The sequence below is a fragment of the Buteo buteo genome, chromosome 3, assembly GCF_964188355.1.
Source record: "Buteo buteo chromosome 3, bButBut1.hap1.1, whole genome shotgun sequence".
NCBI classification, from domain to species: Eukaryota; Metazoa; Chordata; class Aves; order Accipitriformes; family Accipitridae; genus Buteo; species Buteo buteo.
The window spans coordinates 26,325,242-26,348,849 of NC_134173.1; the positions used below are offsets into that span (position 1 = coordinate 26,325,242).

Below are 23,608 nucleotides of genomic sequence, written 5' to 3' on the forward strand. Positions count from 1 at the left end.
ACTGCTGGGATAGGAGAAGACAGGGAATAAGTAAGCAGGGAGAAAGAATGGAATTAATACTTAAGCTGCCTCACACCAAAAGAAATGGCAAACAAGAGACTGTAAGTTTCTCATTGCACCCCCATTTGCAGAAGACTTCTAGCTTATGCAAGCTTTATGAGTCAATCCGTGAATGACTATGTGGATCACCCTTGCAGTTAAATGCCATTGCTGATACATCTACTGAGTCTTGCCTTTAAACAGGAAAAAATGCAACCAGCTCTCTCACATGCATTGGCAGGCCAGGCACTGCCATCTTTACGGTACCTTTCCAAATCCAAAGAACCAATAAGTTGACCTCAACAGCAGGAGAATTCTGTCTGTTACTTCCTTCAGGATTTGAGCAGAAATTTAGATCACCAGTTCAACAGTCAAAACTACAGAATTATTTTGCAATTTCAGATTAAATAGGATTTATAAACAGAGATTTTTTTAAGTTAAAAAGATCTGTAGCTTTTGTAGTTTATTTCTCACCTAGTTTTCCCAGAAGTATTTTTAACAACTTTTCGGAATGACTGATTTGCTGAGGATCTTGTAGACATAGTTCTAGGAGAAGCACGAACAAAAGTAGATGGTGGTGTCTTAGGGATCTTCTTTACTAAATGAGTCACCCACTTTTTCTGTTCATCTTGACAGGACGCCAATAACAGCATATCTCTTGCTGAAGTTACATCGTAACTCACTATAAGTAAAAGGAGGAAGATGATTCAGTGAAAACTATGACTTGTTACCAAAATAAGAATTATGACATAGCAGGTGTGCCACTGGAAAGAACAACGGCACCTATATACATACTTGTATTAGATTTGTTTATATATTTTTGGAAGACAATAAACAGCAAGGGAAATTATGATTATAGTTTCTTTCAATATTTGTCGCTCTGCATTAAGATTCTTGAATCTAACATTAATATTCAAGGAATGAGAAAACTTACACTAACTGCAGTCTTAATAAGCTGGAAAGTTGTGTGGGAGCCTTATGGCTGAGTTCCAGAGTACATACCCCAAATGCTCCACTTCATAGGAGCACAAAGAGAAAACCTTTACTCCAATCTGTGATGCGGCTGAAGAACCACTCTTCAAGGTCTTCAAACAGCTTGGTGATGTGGCCACTGCATTGTCCCTAACGTGGGCCATGTGTAACAGACAGAATGGTCTGGGAACCAAGGAACTGCCCAGTACTTGGGCACAAGCCTCCAGGGACCCTTGTGCTCTCAAGGCCTTCAGCAGAGCCACATCAGTTACACCACCTCCCTACAGAGGCTTGCCACAGCTGTCTGTTTATAAGCAGTGTTAAGAGTCTATTATTTTAATAGCACCTTTCACATCTAAAATCATAAAACTAAAGAGTAGAAAACTTTTAAACTAAAGTGCTTTTATTTGCCTCTGATAGTTTAGCAGGTCTGGCTAAACCATGCAGAGAATACAGAACGCAGAAAACGTGAGTATACCTTTGCATGGTGCAATTAATTCCTCCTTTTTATCCAAGTGGTCTCTATGGCACTTCACATGGCATCTTCGACATTCTAGGGCAGCAGGGGGTTTAAAGACATGCCAAAGAGGTTTGGCACAGGCCTCACAGTTGGCTGGAAAGTGGTATAACGTTGGAATAAATTCATGGCCTTTGTGATTTAGAAAATTTGTCTTCTCTGCTGGCTGTACTGGTTCTACCTCCAAATCCTTCCTGCATTCCCCCTCATTAGCATAGAGAATCTGAAAAAGAATACTGCTGCGTTATTGTTGAAGCACTATGTGTTTTTATACACTTCTCAAAGAAGCCGCCAAACTTTTTCAAGAGAGTTAAATAGAAATGACAATATACTTCTTTTTACCTGGAATATTTTAGGAATTTCTTCAGTTTCAGCTCTATATACATCTCCTTGAGTTACAGGCCGGACATGGAACAGCTTACTGGATTAAAAGAAACATGAATCAGAAAACGCTAAAAGGCTATGTATGTTTTTAAAACGGTTATCAAAGCACTTTGAAGTTCATATAAATCTTGTTTATGCAAGCAATATGATATACTTCAAGGCTGCAATATGATTTTAGGAATTAATTCATAAACCATATAGATCTTGTCTACCGAAGTAAGACCAAAACATTTCATAGCATTGAGTGAGGGTTATCTTACAATGGCCTCAAGATCCAGCATGGCAAATTTACCTATGAAAAAGGAAGGCTTTCAAATTCTTCCTCAGAACACTGGGAAGTCTAACTGATTATTGCTAGAAAAGCTTATTGATAACCCTGGATGGAAGTCACCATATGAAGTATAGTACTACTCACTAATTTTATTACTAAATCACATTACCAGCTGATAAACAATCAATGCCAGAACATCACAAAAAGCAATCTGGGGCACCAGCTGTTGAAAATGCTATTAAAATCGGAACAAACATCATCTTATACTGGGTCAAGACTTTAAGTCCATCTATCCCAACATCCTGTTTTCAACAGTTGCTGTAACAGATGTTTATGAAAAGGGAATAAGAAACAGCTCAAAGAGAAAATAACTCTTTTCCTGGTTATGAGCAATTGGCAGCTTAAGCACTTCCTGAGTTTGAGATTCCTTCCAGACCACTGTATTTGTTAGTTACTGATAGACCTATTCATGAATTTTAAAACCTTTTTTCAATTACTACTTTATAAGATCCCATAATATCCATCAGCTGTTCAAACATCACACTCAGTCATGCATCAGCAATGGGCTTCAGTGATATTTGACACAATGTTCCTCATGTATAACCAATGTAAAGGGATCACAATTTATTTATTTTGTCACTCTAAACAGAAACCATCTCTACAAGTTAGAAATGCTTTGGGCTTCATCAACACTGATCCTTTCTTTGACAGCAAGAAAAAGGGATGAAGCAAGAGGATGAGACCTAAAATCAGATAGCCAGTTCCCTAACTATCCCACAACTATCATGCCCTTCTTTAGAAAGCAGCTGTTAAAGCAACTGGAAAAACCACTCATTACACTGAATCATAAAAAGAGATAGCATAATATGTAGGTTCCACTTTCTCTGACCCTTCTCTGTGAAAACAAGACAAGGCTCTTCATTTCTGTAAATTCAGACCAGTGACTACAGACAGTACCACACTATTGTGTATTTAACTTTTTCTCTTTTATCAATAGTAGGACAAAGAAAAAGTAGCATCTTCTGTTAACAGTACCCTGAAATACAGATAAACAGACATTTTCCAACTAGTATGGGAAATTAAAAATTATTTATGGAATTTTGATTCCAAGCTTCTAGATTGGTTATTAGTTATCTCACACACAATGCTCTTTTGCCAATTTGTATCCAAAACTAACAGTAACTTTACTTACTCTATATCTAGTACCATTGATGGATTAGACTGGTCCTTGTCCTTTTCATCATTGTAGAACAGTATCTTTTTACTGCTTACCACAACATACTGGGAAAGAAAGGGTAAAACCAAGTTAAAATTGCATTTTAAAAAGCAACATTTATCCTACTGTACTCCCGTATGCACATAAAAAGCCTGAGTAAATCAAGGTTTTTAAACTAATATCAGGAGATATTTAAATCATCATGCAGGCCTCTATACTACTGACAGCTGTGCAATGCTAAAGCTGCAGTGACTATGTATCGTCACTGGAGCAACCTTAAATGCTTGTGATGACTCTGGAAGTTTATCTGTACACAAACTCACAAATATCAGTTGCTACTGGCATGTTGCTATGAAAATTACTGTGTCACTGAGAAACTCCTGGAGTGCAGAATCTATCACTTATTCATAAAGTTGGTAAACAACTTCCCTAGTTCTTGAGACATGCAGGACTTGCTGGTACTTGGCACCAAACTACTGGTAGGCTAAAAGAGATTCTCACAGTTCCAGCTAACTATTTCCTACACTTTCAATTTAATGGACTGGTAAAATAAAGAGCCAAAATGAATCGGCAGAAACAGAGTTCTGGTATACATTCCAAATCTAGGAATACACTGAGACAGTAAGGGAAAGGAGGAGAAAAGAAACGGACATTCTTTTGCTACGTGTCACTTTAAGGGTCAAACCACACAGTTTTTTCCAGAGTGGTAAAGATGTTAGAGAACAGAAACATTTGGTAATGTGTTGATTATTTTCTTCCCAAGTGTTTTAAAAATTCTTGCTCAAAATCTGCCTATTAATTTATTATACTTATCTATCCCATGCCACTGAACAACTGGAGTACTCCAGAATGCATAGGATTCTGGGGAATAAGCAAGAGCTACTGGGAAGGCACTGTGAGTTTTAGAGCAGGATTGGACTGCAGGCCCCATGTCCAAGAGAATTCCCAAATGCAGAGTATGCCTGCAGTGTCCATCCGTCCGTTCCCCTCCCCCCCAAAGCCCAAGGATGTTGTCCTCAACCTAAAGTACACAGACACCCTTCCAGTGCTGCTCACAATCACACAGAATTATAAACATTTGTTCATATGACCGGAAAAACAAAGCAAGCTGCTCAGAGAAAAATTCTGTAACCCACAGGCCAGTTAAGATCAAACAACTATAACCTAAGCACTTAAGTTCAAGCCTGTAGAATTTGCTGCCTGTTGCTCTTCACTGGGAGCTGCCAGTCCAACGTCTTTGCTAAAACTGTCCATAAGCTCAGTGACAGCTGTGGCAGTTCCCTCCCCTGCAGTTTCAAATGTTTTAGAAACAGCGTATTAAAAGGTACGAGGTACTAAAGAGGATTAAAAAGAGGTAGACTGACTGCTCTGTCTACATTGAGCTCCAGATTGGGGTATAATATGACCCAGAAGCAGGGGAAAGGACAGAAAAGCAGGAGAGCAAATACACGAACAGTTCATGTTGAATTCCAATTACTGGCAGGTAATTGAATGGGTTTCTGCACAGTGCAGATACTGACAATTTAAGTAAATGGTGTTTACTCCTCCTACAAGAGGAGGTTGAACCTCCTAAGTCTGACCTCAAAACCTGAATAGGAAAGTTACCTTAACAAGTTTATAGAACAGTGTTTTGAAAATGTGTTGCCCAAACTGCATGCTGCAGTTGTACATCTCAATTACTGAAATGCATCTAAAAAAGCCGCAAAGGGGTTTTTTTCCCACTGACTAAAGGGGCTTTCAGCCCCTCAGTCAGGATTCTTTAATAGAAAGCCTGATCAACTTGAATAGGTACTAAGTTGTAATGGTGTGAGCCTCTTGCAATTTTCCCCACTGAAGAAAGAGTCTGTGCTTGAATTTCTTTGATCTGCTTCAAGAAAAAGCTAATGCCTTCTTTGTCTTTGAAGTATACACCTTTGTCTTTCACAGACAAGAGCAAGGCCTTAAGGTGACTATCATAACAAATGCAAATTATGACTGCAATGGAATTCAGTTATCACACAAGTCTTGGTGAAAGAACAGTTTAACCTCACAAGAGAAAAAAAACAAAAACCCAGCCTCAATATCCTGTTGTGAACATATTAAAAAAAAAAAATCTTCTGACAGTAGTTCTACGGTGGTTTTTGAAGGGTTATCATCTCTACTTGGGATGAAATGAAGTTCCAGATAAAAATATGGCTAACCCATTTTAGTGTTAGCTTGAGGTATAACTCAAGTGTTTATTCTCAATTGAGTTTCCACATTTACCCCTTTCTAACTTAAGATAAATGACTCAGCATGGGGCAAAAACATCAGTGCTACTGACATTTGAGTCAGAAATGCAGCAACTCAAGTTATAACAACTCAGGCACCAATCCAATTGCACTGCTAGTGCAATTTTGCTTTCCCTTTAATTTAAATTACTTTGGGCATGCCTATATTTGAGGTTGCATACCTCCCATCAACCCCAAAATGGAAAGCACAGGGGAATTTGGAACAGAAGCACCTGAGGAGGCTGACTACAAGCTAGCTTGTTTCAGATGCAGTACAGTTCAACCAACAGAATACACATGTAAGTCAACATGACCCCTCACTATGGTGTCTCACTGGCTTGAACCTCAGCTAGTTTAAGGAATCTTATCAGCATGACTCTTTTTGATATCTGTAGCTTAAATTTCTTCAAAGTGCACGAACTATTATTCAAACTAGGAAAGTATGAATCGAGTAACTACCTAAAATATCTTGAGGGAACTAAGTATGCGTATACTGGGCATGCCTAAAGAAGCTCAGATACAGTCTTTCACTGGAGAAGCTGCATTCATCAGAAGTTTAAAATTTTAACTATCAGAGGATGCAAGAATAATCTCCATTTCAAGAAGACAACCAGAAAAGGCTGCTGGAGGTATTCTGACAGGAAAATGATGCAGTACTTTAGATAATCTAGAGCAGAATAAAGCTACATGACTTGTGCCTAGGCACAGTCACTTCATTCATGGACACTGCCAGAAGTCTGACAGCAACCTGGAGAATCAATTCTGGAACAACAGGAATCAAACAGCCTTAGCTATCAAACAGAACAAGGTGTGGAATTGATTTACAAATAGGCATGTTTCGTGAGACACCTGAAGAACATTCAAACACTATCAGCATTTGACCTTATGGCACCAAGAACATTCTTGACCTTGCCCTGTAGATTTCCTGCAGTTCTGCTAATAGGGAGACAAAGTGAAATGTAAAGAGACTAGAAACCAACTGAAAAGCTTTTGAGGTATTTGTAGCAAACCCCAGGTTCCAAACTATGGTAAGCAAGCATTTTCAATAAGGCACATGTTCACATTGCCTCTCAGCTGAGGGTCTGGGAGAATATTCTAAGAAGTCATTAGCTGAAACACGGCAGAGCTTAACACTCATTCTCTGCAAGACAGGATAGGTGGCAGTTTTAACTTACAGACACGGCACCAAGAAGGTCTGGTATTGATGTAAAAATAGGCAGGTCTGGAACTCAAAACACTTCAATTGTATAAAGAAGGTCATGCTAGCCAACCAAAGAACGGAGTACTTCAAAGAAGGGGTTCAGCAGCTAAAGGCCCAATACAAACACTTCACTGCTTCTTTGACAGGAATTAAATCCTTCTTCAGGTTTTGTAGGAACCACTCCTAACACTTGTAAAACGTGAATGTAAACAGGAGCATCTTTCAGCAGGAATCAGTTATGTTGAAAGTATCATGAATAAACTGAGTAACTTCCAATACTAATCTCTGAATATAAGTAAGGAAGATGCAGGGAAATAAAACTGTTACATACAAATTGCTTACAAAATTTACAAAATTCCAGTGACTATGTTCACTTTTGCAATTTGTTATACTAAAGGATGTTCAGAGAAGGGAACTGGAAAGCCAGAAAACATAATCAGAAAGTGGTTCTAAGCTTCTAGGCACCTCAATCTGAACATCTGAAGTTTCAAAGAACCAGATCATAACCTCTGCAGAGGCAAAACAATACTGCTTTGTTTAGAGTGGGAATTCCAGCACAGAGGTCCAGTTTCTGAAAGTAAACCTGTTCAAGAGAGACTGACCATTTTAAAAGTAAGGGAGATGGAAATGTCTTTGGAAATCATATGTGGCAAGTTATAGTGTGATGCACTCTTCCATGGCCTTCAGAATATTTAGGTGTGGCATTCCCTACTCTCTGCTGTCAAGTTGCACAAAGAGCTTATTTTTCAGTAACAGGATTATAAAGAAGCTTACTCAAAGGAGAAATGGGATTTTTAGTGGTTCCAAGATGCCCATTGTAAAGCATTTCCTCACCCACATCTCATAATTTGCACAATATAATTACTACAGAATTCATACTAAATTTGAATTTTCTTGGTGCTTTTTTCTTCAATAATGTATACACACTAAATTACTGTAATTATTTTGTTTGTTTCTTAAATATGAGCTGTAAAACCAATTCACCGTATGCCTAAAAAACTTTCCAATGAGTTGAGGAAGAAAGAAAAAAATCCATTTGTACCTGTTTCTTCCAGCCATGCCGCTTTATATTTCCTTTGTTTGGTATTGAAAGCCAACCTTCAAGTCTTGATTCTGGTTTAAAAAAAGCATATTAAATAATTTTATGTATTTATAGTAATAAAGCAGAATAGCACAAAAGCAAACTATTACTAGAAAGGAAGATGTACTACATGCAGTAACAGAGAATTACCTATTTAGCAAAGCAGAATAAAAAGCAAGCTAAATAAAATGAAGATATAAGCATTTACTTCATGCTTCATCACAAGCTAACATTTGATTATCCAGTTACTGCAAAATAAAGTGAAGCTGTTGTCCTTGATGCCAACATCTAACACTGTATGTAAATAGTTTGCAAAGAGCCAGGCAGGAAAGACTTTCCTTTGAAAATGTGTTACAGCTTAAACAGAGCATGATTAAGAGATTTTCAATATAAACATAATTTAACATTCAGAGGGGCTATATGAAAATCCTCAGCAGGAAGATGCAGCAAGTAAAACAAATCAGATCCATATTTTCCAAGGGAAACAAAAAAAGGAGAGCGCACAAGAGCAAGCAAAGCTACACGGGTGTCCCATTACTCACAGAAGATAAGCATAGGAGATAAATAAATAAGGAATGCAGGAAGAATCAACTAGATATAAAGAATAAGAGACAAGCATTTTATTCAAAATTTCAGTGGACAATTTTTTAGAGAGTAATGTAATAACGTATTTTCCTACCACAAAACTACTGAAATAATTTAACAATGATACAAAGAAGTGTCACAAGAAAATTAGCATTCTGCCTAATGCTAAATCATAGATTTTAAAAGTGCCTCTAGCTAACTGATACTGGGTTTTGATAGATAATTTTGAAATTATGAAGCCAGGTAATAGCAGCAAGAAGCTATCATGATTCCATTAATCTGAAATGACAGAGTAAAAAGTTTCAGAATTTTGTAAATGTGAGAATGAAGTAATCGAAATTTCACTCCATAATTATGTTTATTTCACAATTGAGAAAAATTTTGTAAATTTTCTTAAACGATCATAAAAATGGGATTTGTAAAAAAAGTGTCAAGAGTACAGAAATATAGCCAATAGATTTAATAAACTAGCAGCACTGAAAACTTCAAAAACATCAAGTTAAAATTTGCTGAAACATTCTCCACAAATATTTATGTAAGAAGGAGCTATTGGTCCCTTTTATCCTTCAGGGATAACTCTATGTGAGGTGTATAACAGCAAGCTCTTAAAATACATCCAAATATATAAAAGATACTGTCCATACACTTTGTTATGTAAAATTACAATGAGACTGACAGCCTAGCCTTGTACAAGGCATTAAAATTGGGCACAAAAACCCCTCTCCTACATTAGCCTTACAGCATACAGTATTTAGAAGTGGACTACACTTAAAAATACAGAATCTTTTCCTAACATTTCTCCACACAGAATAACTTCAAAATACTGGGGGACCACTGAACTACTGAAATCCTAACTGGAAGAAAGACATGTTAACATAACTCACTCCAGTAAGAAACCTTCCTGGAAAAATGAAGGAAATTTGTATTTCTCTGCCTTTCATATCTGCATAAGAATTATGGAGGGTGGAGGTCCCCCCCAGACCCCTCCCCAGTTCTTGATATTCAGTAGCTTTAGAAAAAGAAACCTATTTCCTTCATGTCTGCAGGCATCACAAATAATGCTTACCCTATTTTGAATACTTTGATTAATTTTTACAACAAGAGAAGATTCTTCCATTTTTAGAAATTTTAGAAATATCCTAAAACTCAAGTCCTCCATTGCAAAATAAAGCAACTAATTGCTAATAAAGAACATAGTATGGACAACTGTGATTCAAAAGGATTAAGCACACATCTGTGGAAATTGTGGCATAAGAAAATCTGGAAAGATTCAATAATGATACATTTTAAAAGATGCATCAGGTACTATGTTGCTTATAGGGACAATGTGAGTAGGAGTTTTTTTTAAGTTCACTTCTATTTCAGCACGTTCTGAAAGAAATTTCAAAAGAAGTACAAAGTGGATGAGATATTACAAATGAATCGGTTGACATTCTTTTCTGCCTACTACAAATCTATTTTTGTGGGCAAATTCTATTTGCATGAGAGATGATTTCTGAGGTGTGAGTAACGTCTTCCAGTTGAAAATAACAGTTTCTGAATGTACTCTTTTTCAACAAGGCTAACATTCGTCCGGAACCAAATGTACTCTTGAAAGGGTAGATAAGCCCCTTCATTCCAACCTTGCCACAAAGGTTTGTCTCAAGTAATATTTATAGTGCATTTTAATTTCCCCTGACAGACTTAGCCAGCACAACTGCAAATGCTCATCTGGCCATTTCACAAATACTTGATCCATAAGAATAATATTTATGAGTATTCTGATTAAGTAATTAAGAAAACATGGGCTATCTAGACTAGGAAAAGGAATCTTCCATTCCTGTCTTTAAAAATAGGCTCAAAACTATTGCCTGACAACTTCCCTGTGCTTTGGAAAGAATCCCAGAATTTATACTTCATATTTCCAATGCAGAAAATCCAAGACAGGCCTCAAAAACATCTGATGGCTAACTGGACCTGAATAGAATACAGAGAAAGAATTCCACAAAGGCTACAGATCTTATAATTATCTCTGACTATATATTAAAACGTAGATTTGCATTCTAAACATCTTCATGGTTATTATTCATATTGCCAAGATTCATTGTGATTCAGTATGATAAATGTGAGCTCTTACAGTAAGCCTTCAATAAAATCACACAAGACAACCATGACTGTAATGATTTATGAGACTTTATGTTGCTTTGGAGCTAAGTAATACAGGCACCTTCATGAGCAGTAGAGCATCTCTTTCCAATGTTAAAGAATTCCTACTCCTTAGACTTTTCCACAGTAACTAAAAACCTGGAGATACTACCTTGCTATTTCTTTCCAGTCCACCCTTCCCATTTGATTCTTTCCTTCCTCAGACTGTCTTACTGTAATTTCATGTGGATCTCACCAAGGATTGCTGGCTGCATCTTGCTCTGAATTCAGATGACAGCTACTTGCAGGTATTCCAGAAAGTCGTATCTGTGTCCCGTACTCCAAAAAAACTGTTGGCTTAAATGGTCCATGTTTATTATTCCACCCTACCTTTGTGTAAAACATGACTTATAACATACATTGTAAAATATCATGTGCTGCAGTTAAACCTGTACGACAGCTCAATTGCTTAAATTATCTTGCCAATCAGATGAAAAGAATTCACAACAGGTTATGTGCCCTATAACAATTAGGAAAAACTGCCTTAAATTCCTGATTATGTTTTGTCTTGACAAAGAAGAATTCTGTTTACAATCATGTAAGTATTAAGACTTCCTAAGTCCAGCCAGGAGGCAGAGGCATTCCAAAGGCATCATTAAAAAGCAAGTATTTCAGCTGTTTCAGCAAGGACTCTGTTAACACTGGAGTGCTGAGCTGCTCTCTGAATCAATAATCAGGAGTGAGAGTTACAAAAAATGTCTAGAACTGATAAAAGGAAAATATTCCTCCACATCATGATCTTTCCCATCTGGTGAAGCCAAACCCTGACAATAGCCTGGATTGTCTAAATGAGCCAATCCCTTCCTTGGGAGAACATAAATTGCCCTGGGAGCTACCAGAACTTGAGGGGGTATTTAGCTCAACGACAGACAGAAACCACCTCCAAGTGAGGTGCAGCTGTAAGGTGTGTTACCATGTGATTTCTCTGTATCTACCTCCAAATACAGAAAATTTTTCCTTAAATTTTTCTGAGTATTAGGAATTCATTTTAGTATTACCTTAAGTTTATTCAAAGAGTGCAAAGCCCTCTGACCCCAAAATTTGACAAGATGCTTTTCCTGTAAATTATGAATTCTACTATTATAGCCTGTCTGGTGGCTGGTAACCTAAGCTCCCTGATTAGACCAGACACTACCCCATAGCCTGAACCTTTCTGCCATACAGGAGGACAGCATAAAATGCCTGAGAGCCAGAGGTCTCTCTGGAATTCCGCCAACATTACTATCACACCATTTCATACCAAGTTTTTTCTCAATGAAACCAGAGACTGCCCATCATCAGAATTGAGACCATGGAATCATTCTTTTATATGTTTACATTATTTTATGTTTTCATTTTTTCTCTGATGGTGTTTTTACTGTGACGGGAAACTGAATAAATCATACTATAATTACTTATTTAGTAATTCTACTGTTTATTTGCCTTAAATATTTTTAAGGAATGTCTTTGCCATAAGAACAGATGCATCAGCTAGAGAATCCTATTGACTACTCATCAGATCCACCTCTTAAACAAGATGTTATTCAAGGTGCTCTGAAGGAATGTCTATGTTTGGGCTATAGAAGTGACAGGAACTTAGCACACAGTTGAAGACAACTTCATACAACTAAATTGTAGCAAATGAACTGCTGTGGCATGCCACCTTCTGTTCTGAAGACTCATTACTTGGTTTGCAGAAAAATACCTACATGCTGGATAATTTCCTCTTTCTGTGGCATGGGGTATTTCTACTTTGAAGACTGGCTTTTTTTCCCTCCTTATAATGCTAGTGCACTCCTCTGCCCTCTACTTGGTTCTTTGACAATGTGTAAAATCTGACTATACTAATGTCACTTAATCTCTTTTAATTACCTAAATTGCTTCTTACTCAGATCCTGATCACCTCAGAGCCTCACTCAAAAAAAAAAAAAAAAAAAAAAAAAAAAAAAAGCAAGCAGCAGCATGTAGGGACATGATCTAAATCTAGAGAATTCCTAATAATATGTATTAGAGGTCCTACCTGTATGACACAGTAACACCAGCAGCACAACTGCAGTAAATATCAGAGGCATATGTAGAGAAAAGGGCAAAAAAGAAGAGAAATGAAAGGCTGGTAAAAAAGAAATAGTTAGAGGGGTCATAAGTACAGAAGATGAAGACCACAAGAACTTCCAGTAATTGTGATGTTCTAATTAACAATGGAAAAGTTACAGCTGACTTGAAAAGATCTTGCACCTACCAAAATTTCTGCCCCAAAAATAAAGCGGCAGGTCATATAGTCAGAAGCCTGACTACACGTGTCTCCAGAGGTAAAACTGAAAATAACGTACCTTAATGAGGCAGACAAAGAAAGAGCTTACTCCTACAGCCTTTCCAAGATCTAAGAGACAACAGGGTCACATTGACATACTATTGCCCTTAAGAAGAAAACAGGGAAGGTGTCTATGTCCAGATGGAGGCGTTGGGTGTTTTCAGTGTAATACACAACAGCCTCTATGCTGAAAAAGGCTGAGAAAGGAAATGAGGAAGTTCAAAACTACCCTTTTATGTAGAATAAATCTAGTCTGTTTTCTTGCAGCAAAATTTAAGCTCTCAATTTACAGGAGTTCAGAAATTTTCAATAAAAAATTATGAACTACAGTGTTCTTCACTTAGGAGACACTATCAAACACAAGGCTTGATTCCAAATAGTAATTTGAGGGGAGAAAAGAACACTTTAATAAGTAAAACCCCCCTGATTTCTTTTTTACCCCAGCTAAATGGAATACACTGAGAATTCGTATCAAAGAGAAAAACTCCCGAGAAGTACTGACAGTTCAGAAATACCAGAGGGAGTTCCTAGCAGGTGACAGCTAAGAAAAAAAATGGTCCTTCACCAATCTAATAGCTCAAAGAATTCCCCACAATGAGTTTCGATGGAAGTCTGGCCCAGAAGATGTTTTCGAAAGAAGTAAAATAGACATTTACTTTGCAAGATGGCAATTGCCTGAGGTTTTTACAGATCAAACTTCAGAGTGCAAAAGGCTTCTTGGACAGAATGGAAGTTGTAAAGGCAAGACTGTATCATTCTCTGAATGAAAATGTATTCTAGACCAGAATTCATTTAAATATTAACTAAAAATGAAAATCTAAAAATATACTAGGGGAAGACAGGACACAAACATAGACACAGAAAGGAATAACTACATAAAAACATATACTAAGTCTCATAACCTACCTGAAATTTCAATCCCTCTAAGACCCCTGGAAAAACTCTAGAATGTGGCAATCTGAGCAGCATGAAGTGCATTAACAGGAAAAGAGACAACTAAAATGAGTCTATCTGCTTTTATCTGATTACTCATCCACCGAAGTTTTAAAATACCCAAAACAGTACTCTATTTTCGTATGTTTTAATATATTTTTCTACAATAAAAATCAGGCTGTAAATCTGTAAGACAGGCATGTAAGCCAAGCATTTGTTAAGAATTTCGTGATAAATTATAAAAATTACTTAACTATACAAAAAAATAAACCTAGCTCCAACATATGGAAATTGTTAAGCAGAGCTTATTACCACTAAACGTTTTTTCCTGTATCTAGAGATACAGAAGTGGATCATGTTAAAGTACTAACTGATTACACTTTTTCAAACATTGGGGAGGGGGAAATCACTAATCAGTGTAACAGTGGGTCTCAAAATATAGTGTCTGGAACTGACACTACATAGAAATGGCTGACTACACTGTATTATTTGTTCTTATTTTAATCTGCTAAATCAGAGTACCATACAACCATACACGCATTATGGAAATTCCTACAATTATTTTTCACATCAGCAATTATGGCCACTTGTCACAAAGGTGCTACGTGTCTCTGAGTAAGAACAGACAAGATCAAGGCAATTTTGCATTCAAGACATAAAATACAGTCATGATGTTGTGGAAGTGCTGGCCCTGTATTCTATTCACTGGTCACTGTACATTGGAGTCACTATATTCAAACAGCAGCAGATGTAAAGATACTCTTTCCATGAAAGTGGATAAAAATTATGCTAATGCCAAGCCATACAGTGGGAGGAGTGATGTAAGAAGAAACTAAGACTTAAATATAAGCAGCTAAGCTAGGAAATAAAAACAACAACAAAAAAAAGAAGTGGAGATGTGATAGAGACAGACAGAAGATTTTTAAAAGGTATTTAAAAATTTAAAATTGTTTGAAACAATACCTTCCAAAACTATGTGTATGCACAAAATCAAGTAGTTCAAATATGCTTTCCTCTTACCTGAAAGATTTCCATCCGTTTCATCTGGCTGGAGACTAGCAACACTGGTGGAATCCATTCCTTGCTGGAGGTCCAAAATTTTCCTTCGTAGTTGTTCTATATCACTCTCTTTACTATCCAGCTGCATCTGGAGCTCATTCCTGTATGTAGATTCTTCTGCTAGTTGCTGTATTTATATACACATGAATAGTTACTGTGATATCAAAAATATGGCAGCAAAGTATTCTGAAAACAAAACTCATTACTATTTGGTTTTTAATATCTCTAGATACTTTTGATAGCATTAGCATAAACTATTATAGTTGAAACTATTGTAGTATTATAGGCCTTGGAAAAAAGTTAAATATCAAAGATCCAGCCATGCATTCAAGTACAAAACAGTCTGATTAATCTATTAAATTAGCATTTCTTTTGACAAGGAGACCACCTACCAGTGAAATAAACTGCATAAATAGTATGCTACACAGTATTCAGTTTTTTAGTCTTCATAATATATCAGTAACTTTAACAGTTAAGAATTTAGGAAGGGGAAATGTATGAGAGTAAGCACAGCTGCACACTTGTCAAGTTCTCTGCCTCACTAAAATTCTGTAGCCTAAAACATCTGAAACAGAACTTGTCATTTTTTCAAGTAGGCGATACATTCTTCCTGCAGAGAGAATTCCACAATGTGACAAAAAAATTAAGATTATTTTACCGCTTGCATTTCATTGACCTCCTTTTGGTATTTCACTACCATCTGATTGAATTTCTCTTTTTCTTGATTAAGCTCTAATTGGAGCTTCCGGTTTTCCTTCTCTTTCTTCCTCAAATCTTGCATGTTAGCTTTTTTTCTGTCTATTTTAAAATCTTTCCGATTCATTATCTCAGCCAGTTTGTTGACAGCCTGTTAAGAAAAGGGAAAACCAGTAAGAAAAATTATATATGCAAGCATGTTTCATACAAAATTTATAAGTCCCTCTAGTTAGAGGATTCAATCAAAAAAAACTTCACCAACACAAATGGCCCTTACTCACAATAAAAGTAATACTGAAAACTATACAGCATCAAAACTTACTCTTTCAACTACAAATATCACAATGTATATTATATATCATGGTTAATATAAACTTAATCTCAAAGGAACTAAGAGTTAGTTGCACAGAAAACAATAAACTGAAAATATATCTGATATGCAAAGTAATTATTGTTATTAAATTGCATAAAAAGTTATACCTGTGTCTTCAGAGTTCTTTCAGTGTTAATGCTCTTCTCATAATGCATTCTAATAGTATTGATTTCCTCCTCTTTTTTGATTTTGTATTCTGTTAAAATAATATTAAACTTTGAGATATTTTAGGACAAGGTAAGTATTTCTAAGATTAATCACTTCTACAATTACATCTCTTTTTTTTTTCCTCCATTTTCCTGTTGTGTCACTTAATGTGCAAAATACGGTTTGCAATGATAAAGGCTACCAGTTTAATGCTACTATAATGATGGAAAACTACCAGAAGAATATATCAGAAAGACACTGAGATGAAATACTAAAGCCAACATATGTATTTTTGTTTCCTGATGACTAAGTTTGTTGTCCCACTTCCTTAGTGTTTGCACTACCAAAAGTGTTTCTGCAGTACCAAAAATTAAGCCAGTATCCACACAGAATAAGACTGATATGACTGGACTCACATTCAGTACAGATTCTCAAATCAGGCATAAAGAGAACATGGGGACAAAGGCTTGCTTTAAACAAGGAATGACTCTGTTACATTCCCCCCCCCACAACTGTCTCACACACCAGTTATTCAATTCTACCAATCTTTCTATCACACCTCCAGTCTGCTAATTTGTTCCCCAAGTTTCTAGAAGTATGCATGTCACTGACAAGGATTTCTCCTCCAACACTACACTTAAATAACAATTTTCAAGTATGTAAAAGTAACAAACTCCATAAACTAAAAAATACTGATAACTGCTTGCTCACCCAATCCCTGCTATTACAGAAATGCAGAAGTAAGGGAAAATATTTTAGTATGTCTTCCTGCCTACATAGTATTTGCAACAACACTGGCAACACAACCAGTAAGGCTTTTGCTCTCATAGTCAACAGATATTAAAGCATGCATTCTAATTCTATAATGCTTGCTCAAATGCAAAACCGTGGGAGTAAACTGAATAATAAAGTAACTTCCCATATAGTCAGAATACTTGTAAATAGAATGCCAGTCCACTGATATGCGTGAGATCACAACTTAGATTCTGAATCTAAGTAAGATCTTAAGGAAGTTGAAATACTGATACTGCTTTACTGTAAATACGGGAGATAGAAATAAAAACTTTAATAAATACATAGTGTGCAATATGAAATGAGTAAAATACTTCTCCTTAATACTTTTCATGCATGCAAGGCATGGCTGGCAGAAGGGGGTTAGACAATATATGGACGAGCTGTACTGGACAGACATTCCTGACTATGCCTGCATGAACTTAGTGCTAACTTATTTAAAAAGTTAAGAGGAAGTGTCAGCAGAAACTCACTTCTTCCTACCTGCTACAGCTAAGGCTGTAACCGTTCTCAACAATAAAGATAGTGCATGGAAATGGAAGCAATACAGTAGAAAGAGTGACAATTTAGAATCACAGAATAGTTTGGGTTGGAAGGGACCTTTCAAAGTCATCTAGTCCCACCCCCCCTGTAATAAGCAGGGACATCTTCAACTAGATCAGGTTGCTCAGAGCCCTGTCCAACCTGGCCTTGAATGTTCCCAGGGATGGGGCATCTACCACCTCTCTGGGCAACCTGTTCCAATGTTTCACCACCCTCATCATAGAAAATTTCTTCCTTCTATCTAGGCTAAATCTACCCTCTTTTACGTTAAAACCATTACCCCTTGTCCTGTCGCTGCAGGCCCTACTAAAAAGTCTGTCCCCATCTTTCTTATAAGCCCCCTTTTATACTTTGAAAGGCTGCAGTAAGGTCTCCCCGGAGCCTTCTCTTCTCCAGGCTGAACAACCCCAACTCTCTCAGCCTGTCCTCACAGGAGAGGTGTTCCATCCCTCTGATCATTTTTGTGGCCCTCCTCTGGACCCGCTCCAAGAGGCCCATGTCTTCCCTGTGCTGAGGACCCCAGAGCTGGAGGCAGCACTCCAGGTGGGGTGTCACCAGAGCAGAGCACAGGGGCAGAATCCCCTCCCTCGACTCGCTGGCCACGCTGCTTTGGATGCAGCCCAGGGCATGGTTGGCTTTCTGGGCTGCGAGCGCATGTTGCCGGCTCACGCCCAGCTTTTCATCCACCAGTACCCCCAAGTCCTTCTCTGCAGAGCTGCTCTCAATCCCTTCATCCCCTAGCCTGTATTGATACTGGGGATTGCACCGACCCATGTGCAGGACCTTGCACTTGGGCCTTGTTGAACCTCACGAGGTTCACGTGGGCCCACTTCTCAAGCTTCTCCAGGTCCCTCTGGATGGCACCCTGTCCCTCAGGTATGTCAACCGCACCACTCAGCTTGGTGTCACCTGCAAACTTGCTCAGGGTGCCCTCAATCCCACTATGTCATTGATGAAGATATTAAGCAGTACTGGTCCCAATAAGGACCCCTGAAGGACACCACTTGTCACCGATCTCCCTCTGGACATTGAGCCATTGACCACTACCCTCTGGATATGACCATCCAATCAATTCCTCACCCACTGAACAGTCCATCCATCAAACCTGTATCTCTCCAATTTAGAGAGAAGGATGTTGTGAGGGACCGTGTCAAAGGCCTTACAGAAGTCCAGATAGACAACATCCATAGCTCTTCCCCGTCTGCTGATGTAGTCACTCCATCATAGAAGGCCACTAGGTTGGTCAGGCAGGACTTGCCCTTGGTGAAGCCATGCTAGCTGTCTCGAATCACCACCCTGTCCTCCATGTGCCTTAGCATAGCTTCTAGGAGGATCTGTTCCATGATCTTCCCAGGCACAGAGGTAAGACTGACAGATTGGTAGTTCCCAGGGTCCTCCTTTCCACCCTTTTTAAAAACGGGTGCAGTTTACATGGAAGATACATTTTCAAGATGAAAACAATGACTTACATTTCATCAAGCCCAAAATAACAGGGAAGATAAACAGCAATGTCTTCTCCCATTTCCCATTTCCATTTTGCCACATATGCTTCAAATTCAATTGCACTTCATAACAGATGAATTAAAACTCTAAGCATTACATACCTTCCTCCTGTTTCTTAATTTTTTCATTGATCTCTGAATTTTCCTTTGTTATTAAATCAACATCTTTGGTTAATGTGTTATTAGTTTCTTCCAGCTAAATGAAAACAAACACACTTTAAAATAAAGAACTTGCCATAAATTCCTAAAATATTTATAATACTATTATTTTAAATACCCTTAAACCTATAACAGCCATTTACTTGGAATGCCTTCCTCAGATTACATTAAAAAAAAAAAATTGCATATCTCTCATACCTGAATTTTTAAAAAATGGTACTTTTCTTCTAAGCTGTCTTGATTTACAAGAAGGCTTTTTAAATATTTTAAATACACCTGTCCCAGAGAGAGTTTTTTTTTTTTAAATGATCTTTGCAGAACTGACAACACTGTAGTATATAATTAAAAATTCAACTTAAGCAAAATTAGATTGGCAGTTATTGAATGTGGCAATTTTCAATTAATTTGTGGTACTTTGGAAGAAGTAGTACCTAGAGGCCTGATCACCTGAACCAGACACCTGAATCCATACACCTGAATCCAGACAGAAAAGCAGCTGACAGATGATACAACTCCAGCATTGAAGGCTAGAGTAGATTCATGACATCTGCTGCTAAATAATTGTCATATATCAAGAAAAACAGGTATAAATCAGCATAAGAATAAAACTAAATTTGGTCTAAGTCAAAGCATACATAGGTAAACATGTACATAAGTGTGCAAAAAAAACCTGAAAGGAAAACCATTACACTTTCAATATGTTAGCTGCCACAGTCAGAATCACTTTGCTAACCACTTAACAAATACATACCAAAAACCAGACATAACTGCATTTCTGAAAAAAGGGTTTTTTTGAAGCCTATAGAAATGACTGTGTATCAAGCTGTCTGACAAAATTATCAGAATATTTGAAACCAACAAACATTGGCAAGGAGGTATTCCTTCCATGCCACAGAAAGACAGTCTTCTAAATGCTTCTTAAGAAATGGTGGCATTCTAGAGATTTCAAGCTTATAAAAGAAAACACATGTAACAAACACTACCTCTGCTATCTTTACACAGAGATCTAATATCCATGGTAGCACTAACAGAAAGCTTTGAGCAATTGATCCAAGTTCAGTTATGCCTAGAGTTTTACTGAAGTTGTACACCCCAGGATTCTTAAGAAAGTCTGCATTATCTGATGCTAAATAGGAAAAAACAATAATGGTAATATAACTATGCTACATATGGCTTGCTATTTGAAACTCTTCAGTTAAGACATTTATCAACCTGATACTAATACGCAAGAGCTACACTAAAAAGTATCTTAAAAAACTGCAGTTTGAGGTTTGGGGTTTGTTTTGGTTTAATAGTTTACCAGTGGGAAGAAACTCAAGAGTTCCAAGTATTATTTTTTTAAAAGACTAAGTTATTTTGCAATAAGAGTCTCTAATACACAGCTCCACAAATTTACAAGATTTAAATAATACATTGGGCAATGACAAGTACTAATTACAAAAGGTTTAATAACTGAATTACAGACATTCACTTGATCTTCATTCTGGCTTCACCTCAGAATCATCAAGTCTATATTTCTTTGTGAGTTCACATGATGGCATTTAAATGTTGAAGGTTCCAACTGGGTCCAAAACTTAAGATACTTAAATAGTTATCACTTATGATCATAACAAGACTTAATAAATTAAAATAAAACCATAAATTTCTGTTTCCAGCTGGAAGATATATACAGGTATTAATTACAGCAGAATAATTTACCCTTCTTATGATGCTGTCCTTATCAGTCATTTCTTGCCTGTGTCTTGATGCTGCTTTTTTGCTTTCCTGACTCAGCTCAAAATACTGTTCTTCAAGGAGTGCTCGTGCCAACCGTTCCGACTCAGCTTTGGTTTCAGCTAAATCCAACTGGGTAGTGAGCGTTTCTCTGTAAAATAACATTAAGATTTTGTTCCCCTATGCAAAACACTCCAAATTTTCAGGAAGACTAACAAACACAAATTACACCACTCAGCTAATTGTCATTATCTTAGTTTCTTACGAAAAACAAGATTTACAAGACCACACTCCATACCGTTTTATCTTTTGATGGTCCACACAAGCTACAGCAGCAAGCTTACTATAATTCAATTAAAATTTCAATCATCCATGAAACACCAACCCTTAGGAAACCGTATGTCAAATTCTCCTGCCTTTAAGGAATAAAAGTAAAATTAAATTGCATGTACAGTGTGGTCCATTGAAAGATACTTAACCCTATCAGTATTAGCCACCTCTTCACACAAGCTTACTGCTCATGAAGATGTGTGCTCCAGACTGTTTGAACAATAAGGAAAATTGCATAAGGTTTCTGAAAACATATAGTGGTTCTATGTCTATGCAACCTTTTGCAGAAAGGCTTGCATATGCTACCTACAGTTTGAGAGGCAGGGGGCGATAACTTAGGTGCAGTATCTCATTAATGTATACACAACTTCTAATCACTTCAGCATACAAGCCAAACTTTCTTGCTCTTGCTTGGAGTACAGGCAGAGCTCCTATATATTTGCCTGCAAAGAAACCCACATAAAGCACGGTGGCCAGTCTAGCACCCACAAGTCAGATGTACCCAGCAACATGTGACACAGCCCACAGCATGCTGAGATAGAAGTGGCAATACATTACTGCACTATGGGCTCATGACAGATGCCCTTCCTGCACTGCAAAATAAAAGAGAGATTTATGCAATGAAATAGTTATTACTATGGAGTCCACTGATTTGATACATCTGTAGTAGATATGGGCCTCTACTGTAAAAAGGTAACTGTTGAAGTATACTCAGAGTTTGTCACAATTCCCATAGTTGTATCCAGGTGAAAAACATTTATGATAAACATAAAATTGTGGAGAACAGTGAGGAAATATAATAAAAGGAAGCTATAAAAATAAGTAAGAGAAGAGAAGAAGAAAAAAAGACCAAAACAAAAGAGGAATAAAGGAAGTCTCTCCTACCTTCCCCCCCACTTTTTTTCTTTTTAAGATGGATACTACTCCTGAACAATTTTGCATAGACAGGTATTTTCCTCCTACATTGTATTTATTAGCACAACATCTTTTCTTTCTTCCTTCCTTAGCTCACCAAAATGCATCACGAACAATGTACATAGCCTCCTCCCTTTAAATTGTTTTGCAATGCTGATGCTCAAGTAGAACAAGAGACTCAGACTTTAGAAGAGAAAAACTCTGCTTCATGCATAAGGCTACTGTCTCCTGCTTTAGAATAAATACATATTAAATAAATTAATAAATTGGAAAAACAAGCTTAAAAAACTTCTTTCCTTATTTGCTAACTTAGAAAACAGTACATCACGATTAATGGTTGTAGGATTAACTGGTTTTGCTGTAATCAGAAGTATACTAAACTTAGAATTCAAAGTATTTTCATTATCTTTTTCTCAAATTATTCTACTGGCTATAGAAATATACCAAGTAATTACCAGGGTAATATTATAAAATAAAAAAAGTTGTTATACAAGGAAGATGATTACCACAAATTCGAATGTTTTTTCAAAATTTTGCACCTTCCTAAATTCTCAGGAGTTATCATTCTTCTTCCAGACATTACAAATAGAGTCCAAAGCAAATATGAATACCCATATTTGGCTTTGCAAATCAGCATAAGTAACATCCTATGTATTTGCCATCTTACGAGGTGTTATGGAACACTTTTGAGGCTTGTCTTTTTCTGAAGGAATTAAACATACTCCGATTCAAAATCTTCATGAGTGAGACCATACTATATGGAAAAACTTATGTCTATTCAAGAAACACAATGGGCATACTTTTCATTTTGCAATTCCTGCATTTTTCTTTGAGTTTCTTTATTCTTTTCATCAATTTCCTCTTTCAGTTCCTTAACCTGAGTTTTGTAAAGTGTCTGTAAAAGAAAGCATAAAAATAGAATCATTATTCAAATTCCACAGTGAAATTCTTCATCGTTTTGGTATTGGTTGGTTTGAATCTGTCAAACCCCAACACATGCTAGTACTGTCTTTAATGGAATTTCCTCCTTCCTGCCTGTCCAAGATGCTCCTTTCCAGCTTCCCTTGTGTAGGGAACTGACGTGACAAGGTTAGTTTTCAATTTTCTAGTCTGGTTTCCTACGTAGTTGTAGAAACACACCTGCTGACAAAAGGCAGGGCATGCACTAGGACACAGCTGGGCAGGTCTCTCTGAGACAACGGGACAAAACTGCATCCTCTTGTAGCATGACTGTCTCAAAATGTTAGTCAAACAAGCCTAATAATCTCCTAAGCTTCCGGCTGTTGTATTCTCTTTGTATGTATCCATGTATCTTTTCTCTTAGACTTTAGACTTTTTGTGTACAGACTGACTTTGTCTTAATAACTGATTCAACAGAGGTCTGATTTATGTGAATGACTTCTGTTCTTAATTACTATATTAACACCACCAGTAATTCTGAAAGTTAAAATTTGATC

General features: G+C 37.0%; 1 protein-coding gene across 4 annotated transcripts in view; it reads right to left on the minus strand.

Moving 5' to 3' along the window:
* The window catches only part of ROCK1 (Rho associated coiled-coil containing protein kinase 1), a 94,858-nt gene that overhangs the window by 7,019 nt on the left and 64,231 nt on the right, over window positions 1-23,608 (minus strand). For 2 of the 4 annotated variants that reach the window (XR_012649764.1, XR_012649763.1), the window contains exons 22-33: window positions 22,952-23,046; window positions 20,892-21,057; window positions 19,137-19,230; window positions 16,158-16,246; window positions 15,640-15,828; window positions 14,943-15,108; window positions 7,892-7,962; window positions 3,376-3,464; window positions 1,871-1,949; window positions 1,490-1,751; window positions 514-721; window positions 307-369 (exon numbers count right to left, since the gene is read on the minus strand). Coding sequence is in view for 1 of the 4 variants with exons in the window: in XM_075023101.1 (XP_074879202.1) it covers window positions 514-721; window positions 1,490-1,751; window positions 1,871-1,949; window positions 3,376-3,464; window positions 7,892-7,962; window positions 14,943-15,108; window positions 15,640-15,828; window positions 16,158-16,246; window positions 19,137-19,230; window positions 20,892-21,057; window positions 22,952-23,046 (1,508 nt within the window). In the remaining 3 variants the exon portion in view is untranslated. The remainder of the gene's footprint in view (window positions 1-306; window positions 370-513; window positions 722-1,489; window positions 1,752-1,870; window positions 1,950-3,375; window positions 3,465-7,891; window positions 7,963-14,942; window positions 15,109-15,639; window positions 15,829-16,157; window positions 16,247-19,136; window positions 19,231-20,891; window positions 21,058-22,951; window positions 23,047-23,608) is intronic. The other 2 variants (XR_012649762.1, XM_075023101.1) reach the window with 1 other exon arrangement.